At 42.3% G+C, this 16,642-nt stretch overlaps 2 protein-coding genes across 2 annotated transcripts; both read left to right on the forward strand.

Moving 5' to 3' along the window:
- The first annotated feature begins 2,193 nt into the window (after nt 1-2,193).
- On the forward strand, nt 2,194-3,084 carry LOC127031880 (olfactory receptor 49-like). Its single transcript, XM_050918895.1, has one exon. The coding sequence runs from the start codon at nt 2,194-2,196 to the stop codon at nt 3,082-3,084; it is 891 nt and encodes a 296-aa protein (XP_050774852.1).
- Nucleotides 3,085-10,401: 7,317 nt separating this feature from the next.
- On the forward strand, nt 10,402-11,346 carry LOC127031873 (olfactory receptor 49-like). The gene has a single exon (XM_050918890.1). The coding sequence runs from the start codon at nt 10,402-10,404 to the stop codon at nt 11,344-11,346; it is 945 nt and encodes a 314-aa protein (XP_050774847.1).
- Nucleotides 11,347-16,642: the final 5,296 nt, after the last annotated feature.

A 16,642-nucleotide genomic window follows, 5' to 3' on the forward strand; every position in this document is an offset into this window, starting at 1 on the left:
CAAACTATTCCTCCATTCAATATAAGGGGAGGCGTTGGGTGTCTATGAGCGAAGGGAATGAAGCCAGGAGCTTCTAAGGAATAAATTTCCTAATTTTTCATCAGTGACCTATGTGACTGGAAGAAATCTTGAGCGGTTATCCAGTCCACCCCCTGCGCTGAAGCAGTACCATTTAAACCTACACCATCTCTGACAGGTATTTGTCTGACCTGTTTTAGAACCCTCAACTGACAGGGATTCCACAACCTCCCATGATAATGTATTCCAGTAAATAACTATTCTTATAAGTAGAAAGTTTTCCCAAACATCGAACCTATTTTTTCTTCTTGCTAATTAAGTGCATTTCTCCTTGTCCTACATTCAGTGGACATGGAGAACAATTAATCCCCATCCTCTGTAGAACAGCCTGTAACATATTGGAAAACTGTTATTGGCTCTACTCTCAGTCGTCTTTTCTCAAGACTAAACATGCCTATTTTTTAAACCATTGATCATAGTAAGGTTTTCTAGCCCTTTTATCATTTTTGTTGCTTCACTCCTAGATCTTCTCCAATTACTTGACTGTTTTAAAAGTGTGGAATCCAGAATAGGACAGAGTACTGCTGCTGCAGGGACACCAGTGCCCAGCAAATCTAGACAATTAGGTCCCGCATTATAAACAGAATGCTCCTGTGAATAGCCTCAGTATGATATTAGCCTTTTTTGCAACCACTTCGCTGACTCATATTAAATTTATGATCTACGATAACACTCAGATCCTTTTCAGCAGTACTAATGCTTCACCAGTTATTCCCATTTTGTAGCTGTGCATCTAGAATTTTTCTTCCTCAGTATAGTACTTTGCACTTGTCTTTATTGAATTCTATTGTGTTGATTTCAGATAAATTCGTCAATTTTTCAAGGTTGGTATGATTTTTAATCCTGTCCTCCCAAGTCCTAGAAACATCTTCCACCTAGTTGTCATCTGCAAATTTTGTAAGCGTAATCGCCAATCCATTATACATGTCAATAATGAAAATATTGAGTTGTACTGGACTCAGCATAGATCCTTGCAGGAGTCCACAAGACACTTTCCCTCACTTTGAAATTGAATCACTGATACCTGGTCTTTGAGTTCAGTTTTGCACCCACTTCACAGTAATTTTATGTAAACCACATTTCCCTACTTTGATTATGAGAATGTCACATGGAATTATGTCACATACCTTACTAAAATCAAGCTATGTCATGTCTACAGCTTCCTAACTCTCCAGCAGACCAATAATTAGTTAAAAGAAGGAAATTAGAATGGTTTAGCTTGATTTATTCTTGAAAAATTCATGTTAGCTATTACTTAAAACCCTATTATCGTCTCGGTGCTTACAACTTGATTGTTAAAAAATTTGTTCCAGTATCTTTCCAGGTATAGAAGCTAGGATGTATACTCTATAATTCCCAGGTCCTCTTTGTCCTCTTTTTTAAAGACAGGGACTATTTTTCATCTGACTTTTGCCTTTGTGATTAAGAAACTAGAAGGATACCCAATTAACATGGCACAGATTAAATGGACTAAAAAGTGGGTACTGAACGGTCTTAAACTGGAATTATATATGGACAATCATCACTGAGTGTGGGTGGCTTTAGTGGAGTCCAACAGGGTTTGGTTCTTGGCCCTGTACTTTTTAATATTTTTATCAAGGACCAGGATGAAAACAAAAAGACAAAACTTTCATATCAGGGTATATAATCATTGAAACCACTTTCCAAGGCTTGTGGTGGATTTTGCATCACTGGTAATTTTAAAATAAAGCTTTGATTCTTTTTTTTAAAGCTATGCTCTAGTTCTAACAGTAACTAATTCAGGGACATTCCTTGGTCTGTTCTATAGAGGGGATTAGGGTAGATTATCATACTGCTGCCTTCTGGCCTTATAATCAATGAAAAAATGTGGCAAAACTTATGAATGTTTAAAATAAAATTATTTTCATTCTCCCTTCCCCTCCAGTTCTCTCTCTCTCTAACTATCAGTAATTGTTTTTAGTTCCTCTGTCAGGATTGTTTCATTGAGCCCATATCTGTTAGACACTCAGTTCCCATTGAAGAGATTAGTGCTAATTATTTACAGATTTTTCATTTAAGTGTTCTGTCCCTATCGTCCAATAGGTTCTGGTTTTGACATGTTTTTAATATTTTTTCTTTAAAGATGAGTGAAGAATGAAGAACCAGACCATGGTGGTGGAATTCATCATTGTGGGACTGTCCAACAAGCATCATGTCAACATCATCCTGTTTGCGGTTTTATCAGTTGTTTTCTTATTGACTGTGATAGGAAACATCATTGTTGTCACCCTCTCTTTGGTGGACCATCGCCTCCAGTCCACCATGTATTTCTTCCTCAGGAACTTCTCCCTCTTGGAAATCTGTTTAACCTCTGTCATCATGCCAAGTTTCCTCTACAGTCTCCTGACAGAGAGAAAATTTATTCCCCTCCCTGGTTGTTTCCTTCAGCTGTTGGTTTTCTTCCTCCTGGGCACTTGTGTATTTTTCCATGTGGCTATCATGTCCTTTGACCGCTACACGGCTATCTGCGGTCCCTTGCGTTATGGCACCATCATGAATGGCAAGGTCTGCTTCCAGTTAGTGCTGGGCTGCTGGGTGATGAGTTTTCTCTTAATATTTCCTCCAATATTTATGGTTGTGCTGTTACCATTCTGTGGCCCCAATGTCATAAACCACTTCTACTGCGACACAGCCGCATTGCTCCAACTCTCCTGTGTAGACATGGAACACATTGAGGTAATGCTTTTGGTTGCAGCTGTAGTGGTCTTACCTGGCACTTTAACAGTCACCATAATTTCCTATGGCTGTATCATCTGTACTATCATTAGGATCCCATCCACCAGAGGAAGGAAAAAGGCCTTTTCCATGTGCTCTGCTCACCTCACAGTTGTTGTGATATTGTACAGTAGTGCCATCTTCAGGTACATCCGACCAGGTCAGCGGGGCACTCAGGACTTTGACAAAGTTGTGTCCCTGGTGTACTGTGTGGTGACTCAACTCTTTAACCCTTACATCTACGCTCTCCGCAATGAACAAGTCAAATAGGCTCTGAAGGACATATTTGGCCGAACAATTTCTAAATTCCTGAGGATATCATGAAAATCTGTCACCCCAAAGATACAGGAGTGAAGAGAACATGGATGGTCCTTGACTTCGTGCCTGGCTTCACAATAGGCTTGGTGAGTCCTCAGCTGTTAACAGGGGTGAATTTATCTCCTCTTGTCTAGGTTGAAAAATTATATGCCCAAACGGGATCCTCAGATCATCAAGTGTGAGCTCCTAATAATACATACCACAGAATTCCACCAATTAGTTATGCACTGAGACTGGTAACTCGCATCTAATGAAAGTGTGTCTTCCTGAACGGCATCCAGGCTTGACTGGAAGACTTCAAGAGATGGAGACTCTTTCTTGGTACTTTGTTCCCAAAATAGAAATTGTTAGGCTTTTCTTGGTGAAATGAAACACTAAACACAATTCATTTTGGGAAGAATTTTTCCTTAACATCTTGCTAAATTGTTGAAAAGTGAAAATTTTTTATTTTTGAAGATGTTGAAATAAATGTTTTCAATTATTATTTTCCATTTTTTTGTGGTCAGGTCTATTCTTTGAATTCACACTGAATTCACAAATACTTTTAGCTGACCTGAAACTGTATTTTTTACATGAGAAATTATTCATCTGAAAAAATTCTCCTGGCTCTGTCATTTCAAAGTGTGGTTTTAGCATCCAGTCAATAGTTTTTGTTCTACCTTTCTCTGTTAGGGGCACTTCCGCTGGAAAAGGAGTACAAGAAACACTGCTCTTTAGATATTCAACACACAGGAGGGATAAATGGCTCCTCACGAGGCTAAAATGCAGCTTAGTTGCTAAGATATGTGCACATCTTACTGTTTTGGTTGCCTCATCTCTAGTACCCTGCCTTGGTCTGCTTGTTTGTACCATTCCCCTATTATGCCACTTTGTTAGTAGCACTGTTTTTCCTGTTAACTCTGGGATATTTGGACTGAGATCAGCACTCCTTTCCACTGGGCATTAAATAGACAACTACAAGAGAGAACTCCGGCAAATGTAACTCTTCTAATCAAATGAATAGAGTTGGATAATGAGAAATATTTGGTTTCCTTTTTGCTCTTGGAAGGGAATATTCTCAAGGGTGCAAGTGGAGGTCAGGGGCAAATCCTGGCTTCACTGAAATCTTTCTTGCTTCAAAGGTCATTGTCCAAGTGAAGGCCAGTGGGTTCCTCCAGTGGGTTCCTCTTGACACTTCCTCAGATATAAGCAATTTGTCTCCATTTTATAGACCCGTCATGTCGTATCCCCGTCCTACCAATCATCTCTCATGCACTATTAAGACATCGTCTCCATCCTGCAATTGGCCATTGATGCCAGCTTGTTTTATCCACTTTACATTTTCAAACAGGCAGCTTCATGCTCTCCTCCAGGCTGTCCCTCAGGACTAAGGTGAAGATTTTGTTACGAGTATTTTTAGTAAAAGTCAGGGACAGGTCACGGGCAATAAAGAAAAATTCACAGAAGCCGTGACCTGTCCCTGACTTTTACTAAAAATATCCATGATAAAATGGGAAGCTGCTGGGCAGCTGCGGGGACTGGTTGGGAGCTCTGGGGTGCATGGAGCTCCAGCGTCCCACTCCATCCACTGCTTGGAACTGCAGGGGTCCCTGTGCTGCCCGCTGAAGGCAGGGAACAACAGGGGTCCACCTGCCACATGTTGTGAGTAGGGAGCTGTGGGTGTCACTCACTGCATGCAGTAGGTGGGGGGATGTGGGGGTCCCCCTGCCACCCACTGCTGGCAGGGACGCTGCAGAACACTGCAGCTCCCAGCCACCACAGGCTGAAGTCACAGAGGTCTATGGAAGTCATGGATTAAGTGATTTCAGTGCCAAAATTGTAGCCTTACTCATGCTAAGGAAGAGCACCCAATAAATGTCTGCAAAACCTACTGAGCTCCTTCAAACTCTCCTCTGCTCTGATTTCTTCCACACAAACTTGACAGCTGTTTTGCTGAGCTCAATGTGCATCATGCTGACGGACGCTATCTCACAGATTTCCCGGCCAATTCTTGTCTTATATTTTGTGGCCTCTTCTGGGCAGGGGCTCTGGCTTTGTACAGTACTTAGCACAATGGGACGCTGGTCTGCGACATGGAGCCTATAGGACTAGCCTGCTTGCTTGCATAGATACATCTTTTCTTATAGTTTAAGTGTTTGGTTTATTGTAATAGGTTTACAGATTTATATTAAGGTAAGTTTGGCTGTAATGCAAGAGACCTACAGGCCATATCCTGTATGTTACGCTGAGGGAAAGTTAGCAAATCAGTACTGACACCTTTTACTCAGAAAGCAAAGTTGACCTTTATCTTGTTACCTGAATAGCTCAGTACCCACCCCTATGTCTATGACCTTTTATCTAAACCAATAGACAATGGAGAATGGCCTGTGGAGGGGGTTCAATGCTATACTTACAGACTTACCAGGTACACCACAAGGGAACTTATATGGTGGGTACATGTCATCAATTTGCACAAACATACTAGCCTATGGGGTAAGTGTTCCCTAACATTTTGTGGGTGAGGAATGAAATTTGGGCATAGGAGGAAGGATTTCCGGCACTTGTGCCCTACACAAGAGGTGACCCACCTCGCTAGAGTACTCTGCTCTATCATTCTCACTTCCTTCCTCCACGCTCTCTCTCTGTTCTATCTATCTACAATGACTCCTACTATCAGTCAGCTGGACTTGTTTTTCTTAAACTTTAAGTTTCGAGGGAGCTAGGATCAGATTGGTTTCTCTAAGTTTTATTCTTAGTTTGTTTATTAGGTTTTGGTTTTAAGTTAGTCAAGTAAACCCTAATTTAGTTTTGATAGCTTCTAGCATTAGCTTTTTCTAAGCACTGCATTCCTTACCCAAAAATTGAGAAACCTGAATTGCAAGGCTGGTCCTGTGTCTCTTACCACCAGGTTATCAAGGAAGGGCATGAGCATCTTAACCAAAGCTTTGTTGTATATAATATTATATTCACATATGTATCTTTTGAATAGCAGTAAAAGCAATTGTAACTGTGTAACACTGGGTATTTTACCATTTACGTACTATTCCTGATTTTAATAAAAAGTCTTTATGGCTCTGTCTGACTTAGTGTGAGCTTCCTGTCACAACCCCAAAGGTCTTTCATAAATTCTGTGGAGCCTGATTCAGGACAAGAACTTTTATCTTCTGATCAAACAGACTGGAGAGCCAAAAACCCATATGAATTAATATTAACAATTAAGTAGTATTAGTGTTAATTAACTAAATTACATTAAATAAAATTAAATAAAATTTAAATTGATAAATTAAATTAATATTATTAACAAACCTGAAATCAGGCTATAGACAGGCGTTTCTAGGCATGTCAACAGCAGTTGTCTCCCCTAGGCAAATGGCTCACCATCTGCAAAGGCAAGGCAGTTTGGTAGCCAAAGGCACACAAGAAAGTGACGTGACCAGCATCACATCCAACCGCCATTGGCTGCCTTAATCCAATGGATCAGGTACAAACTTTGCAGATGGGCCTGCCTTTTCCCCGTGAGAGTGAGGGAGACTCAACCGGATGAATTTGGGATTGTAATCCTGCCTCACAATCACTCAGTGAGAAACCTCACTCCTAGGCAAGACCACAATATAAATGATAGATAATGATAATAGCAGTGTATGAAATCCAGTGGGAGTTTCTCCAGTGACTACAATAAGGTCAGTATTTCACTCTGGTGTCTAGTTCAAATTCACTTTCAATGTCATCAGGATTCATAACTTCCCTTCTTGCCTTTGGGAATTACCTGTGTACCCATTCAGAACATTTCCCCAATGGAAGTGACTGAAACGAGGACCAAGAACTGAAAATCTCCCACATGAAACTCAATGACAAGTTATTCTGAGACAGTCTCATAGCTGGGGTCAGACACCAGGTTACTCCTGGTATTGTGCCTGGACACAAACGACATTGCGTGATGTGGTGTGACAGAGCAATAAGCTTCTACTCTCAATATGCTTCATTCTTTTGGGCCACCTTCAACTCCATTCCCCGGCCAACTGGTCCTTTGGCTATTTGGGCTCTGTGGAGCCTAGATGCTTTTAAAAATCCCATTAGGTGCCTAAATATCTTTACCAGTCCAGCCCTAAGTGACTTGCCTGAGCTTGTGGAGGGGTGGGTGGGAAAAGCAGGAATTAAACATTGCTTTCCCAAGCCTTGTTCTAATATGTTAAGCACAAGAATGTCAGTTATAAGGGCATCTAACTCTGTCCAAGTTTGCTGAATCTTTTCCCTGTCTTGCCAAGAAAACAATTGAGGTGGGAGGTGGTTATAGAACCCATTGTCTTCTCCGTGTGGAAGAGAGACATCACATTGTAATGTTCTTTCCTAAAACATTCAGTAGAATGGATCAGACTTGAGTTCTCTGAGTGTTGTTAGCAAACTCATCTGCTAATTGGTCTCAGAGGTCCCAGCCAGCAATGACAGACAAGAAATCCAGAGTCTACAACTGTTATAAATGAGGGATTATTTGACAGAGGCAGTGATCACCCAAGTTTATTCCATCCCTCTGTTACACAGAGGCATAAATCGCAGACCTATTTTGGAGCATCTCAATTCAGCACCTGCAGGCTTTGTGTGCTAATTTTGGTTCATGTTCCATGTACTCCATCATTGCATGATCTGAGCGAGAATGCACAAGATGTGATTGCAGATTGGGATGTGAAAGAAATCATGGTCTGAAGAACTTTGTGAGTAATTTTTTTTTCTTCTTTGTTTTGTTTTGGGTACAAGATTGAGACCACCTGTCTGGGATCCCAGTCCCACTGTGTTAGGAAAATAGGGTGGCTCTCCTAAAATTATTCAGTCTTATTGTGAAACGAGACACAAATGTACGGCTATGATAAAAAGAATACTCAGGGGCCAGGGAAGTCGAATATAGATGTGAGAATATTATGAGAAATCGGCTAGATGACCCTTGCGGTCCCTTCTAACATTATGGTTCTATGATTCTATAAGTAGAGGTAACACATAGTAACAGAGGTAACAGCTGCCAATTTTTAATGTTTAATAACGATCAAGGCACTGGTGAGATCAGAGAATGAATTTCAAGGTGCACATTGTGGAGGTTTTGCAGATTTTTCAAGGGTATGCAAAGTGGAGGTTTCCTTTTACCTTAGGATACAGAATGCTGCTATCTCCAATGACTGGGATTCCCCATCCTCCCATGGCCAAATGTTCTAGCACTGAACTATCCTAATAGTTAGACATTTTTACCTACTATCTAAGGCAAATCTCCCCGGCTGCAGATTAACTGCATTACTTGTCCCACATTCAGCAGGTGTGGAGAACAATTGATCACTGTCTTCTATATACAACCCTTCAGTTATTCAAAGATTAAACATGCCTCATTTTTTAAACCTTTCCTCATGGTCAAGTTTTCTAACCCTTTTAGCATTTTTTGCACCCTTCTAGACCCTTTCCAACTAGTCTGCGTCTTTCCTAAAGTGTGAAATCCAGAACTGGCCACAGCACCCTAGCCGAGACCTTACCAGGGACAACTGCCTCCCCGTTAATGCACCCCAGAATGATATTAGCCTCTGTTTGGTAACTGCATCTCATTGGATTAATGTTCAATTTGTGGTCAGCTCTAGCTCCCAGATCCTGTGCAGCCGCATGGCCTCCTAGCTAGTTATTCCTCATTTTGCACTTGTGCATTTCATTTCTTTCTTCCTAAGTGTAGTACTTTGCAGTTGTCTTTACGGAGTTTGATCTTGGTGAATTCAGAGTAATTCTCCAATTTGTCAAAGTAATGTTGATTTCTAATCCTGTCCTTCACAGTGCTAGCAACCTCTCCCAGCCTGCAAAACCATGCTCTGACGTATCCCTAGTCTCTGTTTGCCAGAAGCTGGGAATGGGCGACGGGATGGATCACTTGATTAATCCCTGTTCTGTTCATTCCCTCTGGGGCTCCTGACATTGGCCAATGTTGGAAGACAGGACACAAGGCCAGATTGACCATTGGTCTGACCCAGTGTGGCTGTTCTTATGTGGTGTCATCTGATAATTTTGTAAGCATAATCTTCCCTCCATTATCCACAACATTAGTGAAAATATTGAATTGTACTGGCTGCAGGACAGATCCCTGCAGGACTCCACTAGATAAAGTCCCACACTATGACAGTGAGCTGCTTATAGCTCTCTGTGAGTAAAGTCTTTCACCTAGTTGTGCACCCTCCTTACAGTAATTTAATCTTCACCATCATTCTCCAGTCTGCTTATGAGAATGTGATGTGGGGCTGTGTCAAACACCCACTAAAAATCAAGATACATCACAGCTACAGCTTTCGATCTATCCACCAGACGAGTAATGCTGTCAAAGAAAGAAATTGCTTTGATTTGGCATGATTTGTTCTTGATAAATCCACGTTAGTTTTTACTTAAAACCCAATTATCCTCTAGGTGCTTACAACCTGTGGCTAAATCATTTGTCTCAGTACCTTTCCAGGTATTGAACTTAGGCGGACTGATCTATAAATCCTCAGTCTTCTTCATTCCTGTTTGTTTTTTAAAGATAGGTACTATTTTTCATGTAAATTTTGACACTTTGACTAAGAAACAAGAATGATACACACTTGACGTGAGACACTTTACATGAATTACAAAGTGGGTACCTGCCATGTCTCCACCAGGAATTGTATAAGGTGCATCATGGAGCGGGTGTATCTCTGGTGGAGTCCCAAAGGGATCAGTTCTCGGACCGGTGCTTTTTTAAAATATTTATCAATGACCTGGAGGAAAAGCAAAACAAACAAAAGATGAGCAGTGATGGTATTTAATCATTGGAACAACTTACTAAGAATTGTGCTTTGGACTCTTCATCCTTGGATATTTTTAACTTCAGAATTGTCTGTCTCTCTCAAGACTATGCTCTAGGTCTAACAGGAGTTAACTGAGGGAAATTGTTGGTCTATGCAAGAGGTCAAAGAAGATGATCACAGTGATGCGTTTGGGCCTTATAATCCAGGAATACATGAAAAATTGGGGTAAAATATTCTTATTAAAAATTATTTTCATTCTTTCATCCCTTCTGGTTCTCTCTCTCTTTCTCCCCTCCCCTCCCCCTTAAAGTATCAAATATTCTCCTCTAAGATCCTGTCTTTGGTTCTGGTTTTCCCATCAGGCTTTTCCCATGGAGCCCAAGTCTATCAGGTACCCAATTCCCATTAATGATGTGTATTCTATTGATTTACAGAATTTTTCCTGCAAACATTCCATTCACTCTGTTTTTGATGTGCTTCTTCATTTTTTTCTTTTAAGAATGATCTGAGAATGAAGAACCAGAGCACCATGGTGGAATTCATCATCTTGGGCCTGTCCAACAGCCACCGTTTAAACATCGCCCTGTTTGTGGTTCTATTAGTTATCTTCCTGTTGACCATAATGGGTAACATCACTGTTGTCAGCCTCTCCTTGGTGGACCATCGCCTCCAGTCACCCATGTATTATTTCCTGAGGAACTTTTCTTTTTTGGAAATTTGTTTCACCTCTGTCATCATGCCCAGGTTCCTCTACAGCCTCCTGACAGAGAGAAAATCTATTTCCCTTCCTGGTTGTTTCCTTCAGTTGTTGTTGTTCTTTGTCCTGGGCACCTGTATATTTTTCCATGTGGGTATGATGTCCTTTGACTGCTACATGGCTATCTGCCGTCCCTTGCATTACGGCACCATCATGAATGGCAGGGTCTGCTTCCAGTTAGTGCTGGGCTGCTGGGTGATGAGTTTTCTCTTAATATTTCCTCCAACATTTATGGTTGTGCTGTTACCATTCTGTGGCCCCAATGTCATAAACCACTTCTACTGTGACACAGCCGCATTGCTCCAACTCTCCCGTGTAGACACGGGACACATTGAGGTAATGCTCTTGGTTTCAGCAACGATTATCTTACTTGGTACTTTAACAGTCACTATTGTTTCCTATGGCTGTATCATCTCCACTATCATGCGCATCCCATCCACCACAGGAAGGAAAAAAACCTTTTCCACTTGCTCCGCTCACCTGATGGTGGTTGTGATATTGTACAGCAGCTCCATCTTCAGGTACATCCGACCAGGACAGCGGGGAGCGAGGGACTTTGACAAAGTCGTGTCCTTTCTGTACTCTGTGGTTGCTCAACTCTTTAACCCCTACATCTACGCTCTCCGCAACGAACAAGTCAAACAGGTTCTGAAGGGCGTCTGTGGCAGAGCATTTTCTAAATCTGTGAGGTTCTCATGAAAATCCCAAACTACAAAGATGCAGGAATGAAGAGAGCATGGATGGTCATTTACTTCTTGCCAGGCTTCACAATGGGGTTGGTGGGTCCTCAGCAGTACACAGTGTGAATTTGTCTCTCCGTATCCAGATTAATGGATCATAAAGCCAGAAGGGGCAATTATGTCATCTCATCTGACCTTCTGCATAAAACAGACATGAGAATTCCATCTAGTTAGCTTTGCATTCAGACTAGTAACTTCTGCCTGAGGAAAGTATATCTTCTTGAATTGCATCCAGTCTTGATCTGAAGACTTTAAGAGATGGAGAATCTTTCTTTGTAGTTTGTTCCAAAAATGGAAATTATTAGGTTTTTTCTTGCTGAAATGAAATACAGAACGACATTCAGTTTGCATTGAACTAAACATCTTTCCTTTCAGATCTAGCTACATTTTTGGACAAAATATTATTTGAAAAGAAAAAAAGAGAGACCTTTTCTTTTCAAAGATGTTAAACTGAAAGGTTTTGAATTTTTCAAAATTATGTTTTTCAATGTTTTTGTGTCCAATGTGAATTCAGAGAATCGTTCTGAATTCCCAATTACTTTTAGCTGACCCAAAACTTCTGTTTTTTACAGAAGAAATTATTCATCTGAAAAAAAATTCCCCCCACTCTGTTTGTAATTCCAGCTAGTGTGGTTTTAACAATGTTTTAACCAGTCAATGGTTCTTGTTCTACCTTTCTGTGCAAGGGGCACTTCCTATGGAAAATGGATACAAGAAACACTTTTAGATATTCAATCCACAGGCAGGATGAACGGCTCCTCACAGAGCCTAAAATGGCTCCTTGGTTGCTGAGATCTGTGCACATTTTATTGTATCAGTTACTTTGTCTCTGGTACCCTGCCTTGCTCCGGTTGTTTGTACCATTTCCCTGTGATGCTTTGTCTTTATGCAGTATTGTTGGTAGTACTGTTTTCTTGTTAATTCTGAGCTATTTGAACAGAGATCAGCACCCCTGGCCGCTGGACATTAAATAGACAAAAATAAGAGCTCCAGAGCCTTGCAGAGCTTATAACCGAATGCAGGTCCAGCTCTAGCCATTGTGCCTCCCCAAGCATGGCAGCAGCCTCTGGTAATTGGCTGAGCCTTAACCAGTGGGCAGGGCGTTCACTCAGGCCAGGGCTTTATAAAGCTGCGCACAAGCGACCAGGGAGCTTAGCGAATGGGAGCTGCTAATAGGGAGTTTCGCAAGGGAGTTTTGGAAGGGAAGTAGGAAGGGAGTGGGGGTCCCTTGCTGGTCTCATCTGTGACCCATTGGTCCTCCTGAACCTATAAACCAAGCCACATCCAAAACTTTTCTGTTTAAAGCAGAGCAGAGCAGACAGGGAGCTGCAGACAGGAATTTGAGAGAGTTTGACAGAGGGAGGCTTACAATGGTTAGGAAGACCCGCAACACCTGTGCCAGCACTGCTTCTGTCTCCTCCACCTGCGCCTGTAGCCAGACAGAGCACCAAAGCATGGATGCTTTTACCCAGATTCTGGTGTTGGTTTGCAAAGACTGTAACTTGCTATTTCCACTTACTGATACCCAGGCTGGGGGTGGCATCCAATGTGAAAGGTGCCTACTGGTGGAATCTCTCAGGCAGCAGGTGGGAGAGCTACAGGAGGAGGTGGCTAGGCTGAGGAACATCCGTATCCATGAGCAATTCCTGGACAGTATCCATGTGGAGACAGCTGACGTAGCTGTCCCAGTTCACGGGACTACTGACACACCAGTGGAGGAGGAGATGGCTCAGGGTGGACACTGGCAGCTGGTTACTTCTGGCAGCAGGCAGTGCTCCACCCCTGCTGTGAACCCTCCTGCTGTGGTAATAGATAACCATTATGCTCTTCTTGATACAGGAGAGAAGGAATCACCCCCAACAGTTAAGGAGGCGAAGCCTCATACCCTTAAGGCTGGGAGGTCTGCTGCCACCACTGATAATAAGAAACGTAGGGTAGTGGTGGTTGGAGACTCTCTGCTGAGGGGGACGGAGACACCCATCTGTCGCCCTGACCGTTCATCCCAGGAGGTTTGCTGCCTGCCAGGGGCCCGTATCCGAGATGTTACAGAGGCATTGTCAAGGATTATCCGGCCTTCTGACTACTACCCCATGCTACTCATCCATGTGGGCACAAATGATACTGCGAGGTGTGACACTGAGCAGAACAAGAGTGACTACAGGGCTCTGGGAGTACGGGTTAAGGAGTTTGGAGCGCAGGTGGTATTCTCTTCGATTCTTCCTGTCGAAGGTAGGGGCCCGGGCAGAGACAGGTGCATCGTGGAGGTGAATGCCTGGCTGCGAAGATGGTGTAGCCAGGAGGGCTTTGGCTTCCTCGACCACAGGATGCTATTCGAGGAAGGACTGCTAGGCGGAGATGGCGTTCACCTTTCGAGGAGGGGAAAGGCCTTATTTGCACACAGACTGGCTAACCTAGTAAGGAGGGCTTTAAACTAGGTTCGATGGGGACAGGTGAGCAAACCCCACAGGTAAGTGGGGAACAAGACCTGGGAGATGGGTCAGAAACAGGAGGGAGCGTGGGCTATAATGGCAGAGAGAAAGGAGGGTCAGGGCAAAGCTGGGAGGCAGGATCAAACCAGTATCTTAGATGCCTATATACAAATGCAAGAAGTATGGGTAATAAGCAGGAAGAACTGGAAGTGCTAATAAATAAATACAACTATGACATTGTTGGCATTACTGAAACTTGGTGGGATAATACACATGACTGGAATGTTGGTGTGGATGGGTATAGTTTGCTCAGGAAGGATAGACAGGGGAAAAAGGGAGGAGGTGTTGCCTTATATATTAAAAATCTACACACTTGGACTGAGGTGAAGATGGACATAGGAGATGGAAGTGTTGAGAGTCTCTGGGTTAGGCTAAAAGGGGTAAAAAACACAGGTGATGTCGTGCTGGGCGTCTACTACAGGCCACCTAATCAGGTGGAAGAGGTGGATGAGGCTTTTTTCAAACAACTAACAAAATCATCCAAAGCCCAAGATTTGGTGGTGATGGTGGACTTCAACTATCCAGATATATGTTGGGAAAATAACACCACGGGGCACAGACGATCCAATAAGTTCCTGGACTGCATTGCAGACAACTTTTCATTTCAGAAAGTTGAAAAAGCTACAAGGGGGGAAGCTGTTCTAGACTTCATTTTAACAAATAGAGAGGAATTCGTTGAGAATTTGAAAGTAGAGGGAAGCTTGGGTGAAAGTGATCATGAAATCATAGAGTTTGCAATTCTAAAGAAGGGTAGAAGGGAGTACGGCAAAATAGAGACAATGGATTTCAAGAAGGCTGATTTTGGTAAGCTCAGGGAGCTGATAGGTAAGGTCCCAAGGGAATCAAGACTGAGGGGAAAAACAACTGAGGAGAGTTGGCAGTTTTTCAAAGGGACACTATTAAGAGCCCAAAAGCAAGCTATTGCGATGGTTAGGAAAGATAGAAAATGTGGCAAAAGACCACCATGGCTTAACCACGAGATCTTGCGTGACCTACAAAATAAAAAGGCGTCATATAAAAAATGGAAACTAGGTCAGATTACAAAGGATGAATATAGGCAAATAACACAGGAATGCAGAGGCAAGATTAGAAAGGAAAAGGCACAAAATGAACTCAAACTAGCCATGGGAATAAAGGGGAACAAGAAGACTTTTTATCAATACACTAGAAGCAAGAGGAAGACCAAGGACAGGGTAGGCCCACTGCTCAGTAAGGAGGGGGAAACAGTAATGGGAGACTTGGAAATGGCAGAGATGCTCAATGGCTTCTTTGTTTCGGTCTTCACCGAGAAGTCTGAAGGAATGTCTAATATAGTGAATGCTTACGGGAAGAGGGTAGGTTTAGAAGATAAAATAAAAAAAGAGCAAGTAAAAAATCACTTAGAAAAGTTAGATGCCTGCAAATCACCAAGGCCTGATGAAATGCATCCTAGAATACTCAAGGAGTTAATAGAGGAGGTATCTGAGCCTCTAGCTATTATCTTTGGGAAATCATGGGAGACAGGGGAGATTCCAGAAGACTGGAAAAGGACGAATATAGTGCTCATCTATAAAAAGGGAAATAAAAACAACCCAGGAAACTACGGACCAGTTAGTTTAACTTCTGTGCCAGGGAAGATAGTGGAGCAAGTAATTAAAGAAATCATCTGCAAACTCTTGGAAGGTGGTAAGGTGATAGGGAATAGCCAGCATGGATTTGTAAAGAACAAATCATGTCAAACTAATCTGATAGCATTCTTTGATAGGATAACGAGCCTTGTGGATAAGGGAGAAGCCGTGGATGTGATATACCTTGACTTTGGTAAGGCATTTGATATGGTCTCGCATGATATTCTTATAGATAAACTAGGAAAGTACAATTTAGATGGGGCTACTATAAGGTGGGTGCATAACTGGCTGGATAACCGTACTCAGAGAGTAGTTATTAATGGCTCCCAATCCTGCTGGAAAGGTCTAACAAGTGGGGTTCCACAGGGGTCTGTTTTGGGACCGGTTCTGTTCAATACCTTCATCAACGATTTAGATGTTGGCATAGAAAGTACGCTTATTAAGTTTGCGGATGATACCAAACTGGGAGGGATTGCAACTGCTTTGGAAGACAGGGTCAAAATTCAAAATGATCTGGACAAATTGGAGAAATGGTCTGAGGTAAACAGGATGAAGTTCAATAAAGATAAATGCAAAGTGCTCCACTTAGGAAGGAACAATCAGTTTCACACATACAGAATGGGAAGAGACTGTCTAGGAAGGAATATGGCAGAAAGAGATCTAGGGGTCATAGTGGACCACAAGCTTAATATGAGTCAACAGTGTGATACTGTTGCAAAAAAAGCAAACGTGATTCTGGGATGCATTAACAGGTGTGTTGTAAACAAGACACGAGAAGTCATTCTTCCACTTTACTCTGCGCTGGTTAGGCCTCAACTGGAGTATTGTGTCCAGTTCCGGGCACCACATTTCAAGAAAGATGTGGAGAAATTGGAGAAGGTCCAAAGAAGAGCAACAAGAATGATTAAAGGTCTTGAGAACATGACCTATGAAGGAAGGCTGAAGGAATTGGGTTTGTTTAGTTTGGAAGAGAGAAGACTGAGAGGGGACATGATAGCAGTTTTCAGGTATCTAAAAGGGTGTCATCAGGAGGAGGGAGAAAACTTGTTCACCTTAGCCTCCAATGATAGAACAAGAAGCAATGGGCTTAAACTGCAGCAAGGGAGATTTAGGTTGGACATTAGGAAAAAGTTCCTAACTGTCAGGGTAGTAAAACACT

Source organism: Gopherus flavomarginatus, chromosome 11, assembly GCF_025201925.1.
Source record: "Gopherus flavomarginatus isolate rGopFla2 chromosome 11, rGopFla2.mat.asm, whole genome shotgun sequence".
NCBI classification, from domain to species: Eukaryota; Metazoa; Chordata; order Testudines; family Testudinidae; genus Gopherus; species Gopherus flavomarginatus.